Source organism: Salvelinus sp. IW2-2015, linkage group LG11, assembly GCF_002910315.2.
Source record: "Salvelinus sp. IW2-2015 linkage group LG11, ASM291031v2, whole genome shotgun sequence".
Classification (NCBI taxonomy): Eukaryota; Metazoa; Chordata; class Actinopteri; order Salmoniformes; family Salmonidae; genus Salvelinus; species Salvelinus sp. IW2-2015.
Genome location: NC_036851.1, coordinates 23,362,054 through 23,372,188, shown reverse-complemented (window position 1 = coordinate 23,372,188; position 10,135 = coordinate 23,362,054). Strand labels below are relative to the sequence as shown.

Genomic DNA, 10,135 nt, shown 5'->3' with positions numbered 1-10,135 from the left:
CAGCTATTTCCATGTTAAAATGTTATGGGATGCATTTTCTCCCTTGTTTATTTATGGTTGGCCACTCTGGAAGGCCTACATTATCATCAAATAGCCACAGTAGCCTACTTGAACACTGTTATAACTGTAACTTAAAGCTGGGTACAGCCTCAGTGTTCACAGTAAACACACGCCGGAAGTTCCACAGAATTCTCACAATGTTCAAGTTTGCACTCAGCAGACCTGAAATTTGCTCAGTGACGAAAAACCTCAGGGGGAACATTGGTCGTAACCCTGAAAGATGGACATGACATGTTTTCAACAGTATTATTGTCAGTGTTTGGAATAACCAGTGCTCTGGTTTTGTGTTATTTTAGTAAGCCTTATGTTACTGTAAGCTATCCATAAGCTATTCTCAGCACCACCATCTCCTCGATGTTTCTAGTTTTACTTCCCCATTTGACTGTACATGACGCGCATTGCAGCTTTCAGGAAGGACTTAAATAATTTGATCTATTTGTTGTGAAACTGAACATAACCCTCTAAGGGTAGTTCCTGTTTCAGGATTAGGAGTGTATTGAGAAGGTCAACATGTAGTCACATGCGAGTCATTTGTTTTGCAATGGTACTGTGACATCCTTTCACTGTGAGTGTACTTTTTGAAATCAGACTTGTATCTCTGTCTGAACACACAGTATGAGATGCTTCCCACTGGGCATAGATGTTAATTCAATGTCTTTTCCATGTTGGTGCAATGAAATTTCATTGAAATGACGTGGAAACAACGTTGACTCAACCAGTGTGTGTGCCCAGTGGATTGGTGCCTTCCATACCGTCTGGGTTAAAGCTATAATCTGCAGTTGAAACAATAGYAAAGCGCCACCCTGCGTCTGATTTGGTAAAAAGCTGAGGGATGGGCCAGGAGAAATGTAACCACTCTCAAATTATAGACAGAGCTATGGATGCAAGGAATGACCATGCATTATATAAAAAAAATTAACCAAAGTTTTAACCATGTTTTGCAGCTATTTGTTTACATTGTTTACAAACATTGGAGTAAAACAAACTTATTTTCGGTTCTGATGGGGTACGACAGTTGAACTATGCTTGAGGCATTCATAAGTTATATTTTTCAATAATCAGTGGGTATTTATTATTAATTTATAAGTCAAATGTATGTAGCAACTAAGGATTCTAGCTTTTAAGGGCAAGTCATACCTTTAAACTGGGAAATTAACAGATACAGTTGAAGTCGGAAGTATACATACACTTAGGTTGGAGTMATTAAAACTTGTTTTTCAACCACTCCACAAATTTCCTGTTAACAAACTATAATTGTGGCAAGTCGGTTAGAACATCTACTTTGTGCATGACACAAGTCATTTTTCCAACAATTGTTTACAGACAGATTATTTCACTTATAATTCACTGTATCACAATGCCAGTGGGTCAGAAGTTTACATACACTAAATTGACTGTGCCTTTAAACAGCTTGGACATTTCCAGAAAGTGATGTCATGGCTTTAGAAGCTTCTGATAGGCTAATTGACATCATTTGAGTCAGTTGGAGGTGTACCTGAGAATGCATTTCAAGGCCTACCTTCAAACTCAGTGCCTCTTTAATTGACATCATGGGAAAATCAAAGAAATCAGCCAAGACCTCAGAAGAAAAATTGTAGACCTCCACAAGTCTGGTTCATCGTTTGGAGCAATTTCCAAATGCCTGAAGGTACCACGTTCATCTATACAAACAATAGTACGCAAGTATAAACACCATGGGACCACGCAGCCGTCATACCGCTCAGGAAGGAGATTCTGTCATTCTGTCTCCTAGAGATGAATGTACTTTGGTATGCAAATCAATCCCAGAACAACAGCAAAGGACCTTGTGAAGATGCTGGAGGAAACAGGTCCAAAAGTATCTATATCCACAGTAAAACGAGTCCTATGTCAACATAACCTGAAAGGCCGCTCAGTAAGGAAGAAGCCACTGCTYGAAAAAAACGCCATAAAAAAGCCAGACTACGGTTTGCAACTGCACATGGGGACAAAGATCGTACTATTTGGAGAAATGTCCTCTGGTCTGATGAAACAAAAATAGAACTGTTTGGCCATAATGACCATCGTTATGTTTGGAGGAAAAAGGGGGAAGCTTGCAAGCCGAAGAACACCATCCCAACTGTGAAGCACCGGGGTGGCAGCATCATGTTCTGGGGTGCTTTGATGCAGGAGGGACTGGTGCACTTCACAAAATAGATGGAATCATGAGGAAGAAAAAGGATGTGGCTATATTGAAGCAACATCTCAAGACATCAGTCAGGAAGTTAAAGCTTGGTCGCAAATGGGTCTTCCAAATGGTCAATGACCCGAAGCATACTTCCAAAGTTGTGGCAAAATGGCTTAAGGACAACAAAGTCAAGGTATTGGAGTGGCCATCACAAAGCCCTAACCTCAATCCCATAGAGCATTTGTGGGCAGAACTGAAAAAGCGTGTGCGAGCAAGGAGGCCTACAAACCTGACTCAGTTACACCAGCTCTGTCAGGAGGAATGGGCCAAAATTCACCCAACTTATTGTGGGAAGCTTGTGGAAGGCTACCTGAAATGTTTGACCCAAGTTAAACAATTTAAAGGCAATGCTACCAAATACTAACTGAGTGTATGTAAACTTCTGACCCACTGGGAATGTGATGAAAGAAATAAAACCTGAAATAAATCATTTTTGTCTTTCATATGTAAATGCAATTAAGCCTTTGTCAAAGAACACTACTCTTAGTCTTACAATGACTGTGAGGGAATTTACTCGAAAAACCAATGTRTATGTCCCAGCAGTGTTGAGTTGTTCTCTTGATAAAACACAAACTCTTTATTGATCTGAGTTACCAGCCACATTGATTTGAGTAACATGGGTGAATACCAAACATTCACCACCTTGAAATTCTATCTACATGTTAATAAAAACACAACACCTCTGACATATCATTTACATTGTTCATGGGCATGGAGTGTTTAATTGAATTATTATCCAGGGTAGACAGAAATGCATGCATAATGTACTTTAAAAAAAAGTATGCTACGCTCCTTGCAAATGCTATGTTCCTTAGGCAAATGCTATACCCCTTACACTTGTCTATGAAAACACTAGACAATTAAACAATTTTCTAGCTCAAACAATGGATGTTTTACACTTGCCTCTATATAAGACGTAGCCAGAACAGCACAGATCACTGTTTCTTTCACAGTGCACAACACAACACAACAAGCCTACCRTTGGCTAAATTGTTTGCATTGACTCTTTATCAGAGAGCCTGTCTGACAGGCATTATAATAGAACCCACTTGAACTCTTCTTGAACATTTTTATAGTGCAGTATGAAGTCGTTTTTATTAGGGTACCCCCCCCCCCCAAAAAAAAAACAGGCGGTACCGTCTCCCTAATAATGTTCCTACCATGCCCCTTCCTTTTAATTTCTCCCTCTCCCCCTCTCTTTCTTCTTCTCTCTCTTTGTTTCTGTCTCTCTCCTCTCAGACATGTCTCTGTTAACCTTGGCCCTGATCTTCCCTGTCAGGAGCGGCCGCTCCACAGCCCCACCACTGCTTTGATTTATCAGAATAGACTGGACAGGACACAGGTCTACATTGGTTTACAGCCCTGCCCTTTTCACACTCAACTGTATTTATTTTGTAGGTATTATATGTTATACATTGTGAAAGTAGATTTGAACAGAAAATCTAAGGAATCTAAGAAGAATTCAGGATTTGGCTATTAGGGGAGAAATCACTCTGGTATGCAGTTCTTCTCCTGACACTTGTGTGGAGTGCCGCACCAGTGCACTTTTCACATGGGAGAAGAGAAGCGGCATGTGACATAAAATTGTCCTGTGATCATCACACATCAGTAGTGTTGCTTGATAGTCTACCACCTCTCCTGTATGAACCCGATGTAGTTGGAGTGATAATCTATGCCTCCTGGAATTTAAAGTACCTGGTACCTGCTGTGTGCTAACCCTTGTATGGTTCATTGTCATCAGGTTGGCTAAGGCTGCATAAGCCTTGTTTTTGTTCATGTAGCTTCCACTGCATCTCTGAGGAAGAAGAGCCTCTATAGGAATTATATGATTGCTCCCCATCTCTGAAATACCCATATCACACCACATGCAGGCTTCAGTGTTGAGTGCCTTTCTCCTTCCTCTTTCTCCCTTTCTTTCTTTTCTCTCTCCCCCTGTGAGAGCATCTGGGAGAGGTCTTAATTAACGAGTAACTGATCTGTTAATGATTCATTCCTGCTGAGCTCCTAATGAGAACGGAGGCTGGAGGAGGGGGAAGAGGAGGTGGAGTAGAGCAGGGGCTGTCAGCCCCAACCAGCTGATGATTAATACAGGGACTGCTGGGCTTTGTCTCCTGAGTCCTGCATGGTGTGCTACTGGGTTGACACATCCTCTGACACACACACCTGTGATCCCTCCCAGTCAAGGACACAGTGACTGCATTTGTTCTGAGCAATAAAAAGAGCTCTGTTTGTCAGGTCTTTCATTGCGTTAGCAACGATCCTCCASAGGTTTTCTGTGAGTGAATTCCGAAGCCATAAGAATATGGATTTTAAGCATTGTAAGAAATGCCTCATCAGTATTGTACTGATCACCAAATCCAAAATGACATCCAAAGGTGAAGGATTTTGCAGGGATTTGGCTTTTATTGTTATATTACATGGAACAACACCGTGCGCATACATAAGTGGAACAGGCAATTTCTCCTTTGTTTGTTTTAGCATTACTTTGGAATTTTGCAAGGATTCTGTGTAAAAGAAGAAGGAATGACAATAAGGCTGTTCCCTATAGAACATTTCTCACTTTGCACACCTTGTCAGCCTCACATACAAGACATACAGTATTTACCACTATGTGAGGTCATTGATAGGAAGGGTCAACAGTTCCCTGTTTTCTCCTACTTCCTTCTGTACTGCGACACTCAAAGGCAGATAGAAGGAAATCAAGAAAAGGCCACGGTTCCAGTGTATCATCTAGAGCTGTACCATACTGATTCACGCTGCGCAGCAACATTAATGTAAGCTCTCGGGATCAGGCGGCTTTGAGAGGCTACCACACTGCTATTGTACATTGTCTTTATCTTGTCTCCACAGGAGTGTGATTACATTTTACATTTGCAATTTTGTAATTTAGCAGACACTCTTATCCAGAGCGATTTACAATTAGTGCATTCATCTTAAAGTAGCAAGGTGAGACGACCCCCCCCCCCTTTGTTTTTACACTGCTGCTACTCGCTATTTATTATCTACAGTATGTATAGTCACTTTACAAATTACCTAGACTGTTTATACCTGGTTCTAACATGCAGTCTTTGTCCTGATCTTGAACACATTCTAATTGTGCCCACATTTTTATACAAGTGTAGTCGATTAAAGGACGCATTGTGATCTTGTCTGTTTACACTTAAAAGATCAGGTCAAGATCAGGACGAATGACGCATGTTAACGGCGGGAGCTGGAAAAAGACCTATCACTCCAGCTGGTGTGTGTGTGACCCATACTGTGTGTGTCACTGCCCTAGTTTCAGTGGATCCAGTGGGTATGTGGTTCTCCTGTGTGGACTGGGCAGTGTGTTCTTGTCACTCTGTTCCATCAGCACCTGAGCTCCCTGTTGTAGCCGTGGAGACCGAGGACAGTGTGACCTTCAGAGAGACAGGGATCAGATTAGAAACCCTAGGCTGAGAGACAGCCTTCAATTATACAGCTGAGAGACAGGGAATAGTGAAGGAAATTGACTTGCATTAACATGCATTGACATTGTCAGTGAGCCTGTGTGTTAGTTTGTGCGTGCGCAGGTGAGCGTATGTGTGTATGTGAAGAGGTTCGGTTGGTGCTAGTGAGATGTGTTTTTTCCTTGAGGATCCACAATCCCATGGGACTACTCTCTTGCCCTCTGACATTTTTCTATGGCTGCCCCAGCACCTGTCACCGTGGTGATAAGGGGATCAACATTGATTCCAATTACTGTTCAACACCTGGCTGGGATCAGTCACAGGTCATCAATATCCTCTATAGTGGACAGGGGATGAAACAAGGTTTAGATGTTCAATGAGATGATATACGACCACGGGGAGGCAGTGGATGGCCAGAGCAGTTGCAAACTCAGTTTTTACTCTGCTGTCACAAATATGTTTTTAATGAGTGTGCACCCCTGACTCCTCTGCAGAGGAGAGACAGCCCTGTTCTGTAGGTTCAGCCTGACCTCAATATTTTCTGAGAAGCAGCGGGGCTGAACAGACCTAAAATCACATACTGTAACGTAAATAACCTTCACCCTCTGCTCTACATCATCCATCTGTATGTAAGCCTGGTTTTCCTGCATAGAGGTCATTCCTGCTTCTATCCACAATACAAAGGGGGATATTAATTACTGGTGAAGCAACGACTTTCTTATAATATGGGAATATGTTTTTGTATGGACATGTCTTCAACAGACAAAAAAAAAAGAAACATACAAGAAAATGGGAAAGGACAAATAAAGAATAGTATTTACACCAGATAAATATTTATAGGTAACTGACAAAATAATGAAAACACTTAATGAGGGATTCAAAGTATATTGACAGCAGATACTTCCACATTCCCCTTGACTTTTTCAAAATGTTGTTAGGTAACAGCCTTATTCTAAAATATATATTTTTTATCCTCATCAATCTGCACACATTACCCCATAATGACGAAGAAAAAACGTTTTTTCAGAAAAGTTTGCTACTTTATTAAATAATAAAAAACATATCACATTTACATAAGTATTCAGACTCTGTACTTTGTTGAAGCACCTTTGGCAGCAATTACAGCCTTGAGTCTTCTTGGGTATGACGCTACAGGCTTAGAACACCTGTATTTGGGGAGTTTCTCCCATTCTTTTCTGCAGATCCTCTCAAGCTCTGTCAAGTTGGATGGAGAGCATTGCTGCACAGCTATTTTCAGGTCTCTCCAGAGATGTTCGATCGGGCTCAAGTCCGGGGTCTGGCTGGGCCCCTCACGGGCATTCGAGACTTGTCCCGAAGCCACTCCTGCATTATCTTGGCTGTGTGCTTTGGGTCGTTGTCCTGTTGGAAGGTGAACCTTCACCCCACTCTGAGGGCCTGAACGCTCTGGAGCAGGTTTTCATCAAGGATCTCTGTTATCTGCTCCATTCATCTTTGCCTCGATCCTGACTAGTCTTCCAGTCCCTGACGCTGAAAAATACCCCCACAGCATGATGCTGCCACCACCATGCTTCACCGTAGGGATTGTGCCAGGTTTCCTCCAGACGAGATGCTTGGCATTCAGGCCAAAGAGTTCAAGCTTGGTTTCATCAGAACAGAGAATCTTGTTTCTCCAGGTCTGAGAGACTTTAGTTGCCTTTTGGCAAACTCCAAGTGGGCTGTCATGTGCCTTTACTGAGGAGTGACTTCTGTCTGGCCACTCTACCATAAAGTCCTGATTGGTGGAGTGCTGTAGAGATGGTTGTCCTTCTGGAAGGTTCTCCCATCCCAACAGAGGAACTCTAGAGCTCTGTCAGAGTGACCATTGGGTTCTTGGTCACCTCCCTGACCAAGGCCCTTTCCCCCCGATTGCTCAGTTTGTCCGGGCGGCCAGCTCTAGGAAGAGTCTTGCTGGTTTCCAAACTTTTTCCATTTAAGAATAGAGGCCACTGAGTTCTTGCGGACCTTCAATGCTGCAGAAATGTTTTTGTACACTTCCCCAGATCTGTGCCTCGACACAATCCTGTCTCAGAGCTCTACGTGCAATTCCTTCAACCTCATGGCTTGGTTTTTGCTCTGACATGCACGGTCAACTGTGGGACCTAATATAGACAGGTGTGTGCCTTTCCAAATCGTGTCCAATCAATTTAAGTTAACACAGGTGGACTCTAATCAAGTTGTAGAAATATCTCAAGGATGATCAATGGAAACAGGATGCACCTGAGCTCAATTTCGAGACTCATAGCAAGGGGTCTGAATACTTATGTAAATAACGTATTTCTGTTTTTTATACATTTGCAAACATTTCTAAAAAACATTTTTTTGCTTTTGTCATTATGGGGTATTGTGGTTACCATGGCTATGCCCCCATAGGATGACAATTCCTCCATCCACAGGGCACGAGTGGTCACTGAATGGTTTGATGAGGATGACAACGATGTAAACCATATGCCATGGCCGTCTCAGTCACCAGCTCTCAACCCAATTGAACACATGGGAGATTCTGGAGCAGCGCCTGACACAACATTTTTGCCATTGCTTCCCTCACACAAGCTCGGCTTCACCAATTTGCTGCATATTCTTGGGTAATTTAAGGAAACCACACTGACAATACTCACCCAGTTTCTCCATGATTAATGCACAAGTTGATGTGCATCATTACATTTGACTGTTGTATTTACTGAGGTCACACCAGCACTATCTATGACCTGAGGATGAGGACCAACAAGCCATACATCACCAGATACACATTACACACATTACACTATGTGCTATGTACCTCAGCATAAAACTCCAGATCCTCCATCCAATCAGTCCATAATGAGGTGTTCTACTGGTCCATCACATTCACATTCACATTGACAAGTGAGATTGGAGGGGATTCACCACCCTCTCGGTGAGTCCATTGACTCCAGTTTGTTAGTCATTGAGTCCAGTGAGTGTCAGTGGGGTCCTCTGACACCTGTTTGTCTAAGGACTCACCTCTGAGCTGATGACAACACCTCCCTGCCAAGAAATGTCACCATGAAATGTCAGGAGCGGCTATCTGAACAGAGGAGAATGTCACATGCTGTCCCTGTCCTGTTGTGTTGAGCTGGAAGCCACACAGGAAACAGGGGGGAGGGGAAAGTGTAACATTCTGCTTTATAATGGCATCTCATTGTAATTGGCTGTCTGCCTTCCTGGCCAATGGTAGTCATTGGTCTTGATGGAAGCCTCATCAGACTGTATGATAAGGGAGCGGTTGTCCATGTTCCTTTCCCAGTCACTGTCAGTGGGACAGGTGTGGTCTTCACTGCCAAGGAAAACAAAGAGAGGGTACATAGCTCGGATAGTGCATTCAACACCTTCATGATTATAAAATGGAATCTGTCCCAGTTTCCGATCATTATTTATATTCTCTGCAGTATACAGACCAACCACAGTTATGTGTTGCGAGGTACCTGTGTTGTGCGTCCATGGCCATAGAGGTGTCCTCATAGATTTTCAGCATGGTTTCTGTGCGGTCATCATGAAGCTCTTTGGGCTCCTGAAATCTGGATTGACCAGTATTTTACTTGTTATATATTTGACATTGAATTTCTGTATTTTGTATCGATGGAGTTGTGGTTTGTAAGGGAACTGTATATCATTATTACCTTGGTTCTAGGCGCTCTTTAACCTTGGCGATAGACAGGATGTATGGTCCAATCTGTCGGGCGATGGTGGTCAGGTACAAGTTCTCCTGCTTCAGCTGCTGCAGGTCGTGGAGTTGTGCTAGAATGTGGTCGAACACAAATGCCATGTCAAAGTACAGAACAAAGCACATGCATCACATCCAAAGATGGGATTAGATCATGATGCATGTTACCAAGTCCACATGTACATACATACAACAGATGGATGTTTAGTTTATGGGTAAACCATACCTTCATAGATCTCCTGCTCATTAGTGACCCTCTGAAAGGTCTCCTCCCAAATCTAAAGGGAAATAATGTTTACTTCCTTTAATAAGGTCAAATCATTCACAAGGCCAAGTCATTCATGTGTACAAAACATAGGATATATTAAAGGATCTATAAGCTGCTTGACCTCCTTAACATATTGCTGGTGTTAGATATGGGGCCTGTGGATGTACCTCTTCAAACAGAGCCCTCATGGTCTCCACAGAGGAGTACTGGGAGGAGATCTGTCCGTCGATGTGCAGGGAGCGGTCCAGGATCTCCCCCATGGTGTCTGTGTTGATGAGGGAGTGGTGTTTGGTCAGGTCCCTGTGTAGCTCCTGTACCTGGTCCTTCATGTTTTGGATCTCAGTCTGGAGGGTCTGGGTCAAACACACATATGAATGTACGCACGCACGCACCAACACTGTCACAGACACCCTATCACAAGTGAAGTGGCCAAGTCACTCTACCCATAGTTGTTGTCATTGTGGTCATGTCAC

General features: G+C 42.9%; 1 protein-coding gene across 3 annotated transcripts in view; it reads right to left on the bottom strand.

Annotated features, from left to right (window-relative positions):
* Positions 1 to 2,954: 2,954 nt before the first annotated feature.
* Positions 2,955 to 10,135, bottom strand: part of LOC111969997 (RING finger protein 207-like) — a 31,169-nt gene continuing 23,988 nt past the window's right edge. For 2 of the 3 annotated variants that reach the window (XM_023996463.2, XM_023996462.2), the window contains 5 exons: positions 9,830 to 10,015; positions 9,621 to 9,672; positions 9,351 to 9,468; positions 9,156 to 9,248; positions 2,955 to 9,007 (listed from right to left, as the gene is read on the bottom strand). In XM_023996463.2, coding sequence (XP_023852231.1) covers positions 8,857 to 9,007; positions 9,156 to 9,248; positions 9,351 to 9,468; positions 9,621 to 9,672; positions 9,830 to 10,015 — 600 coding nt within the window. In that variant the 3' untranslated portion in view covers positions 2,955 to 8,856. The remainder of the gene's footprint in view (positions 9,008 to 9,155; positions 9,249 to 9,350; positions 9,469 to 9,620; positions 9,673 to 9,829; positions 10,016 to 10,135) is intronic. The other variant, XR_002878064.2, reaches the window with a different exon arrangement.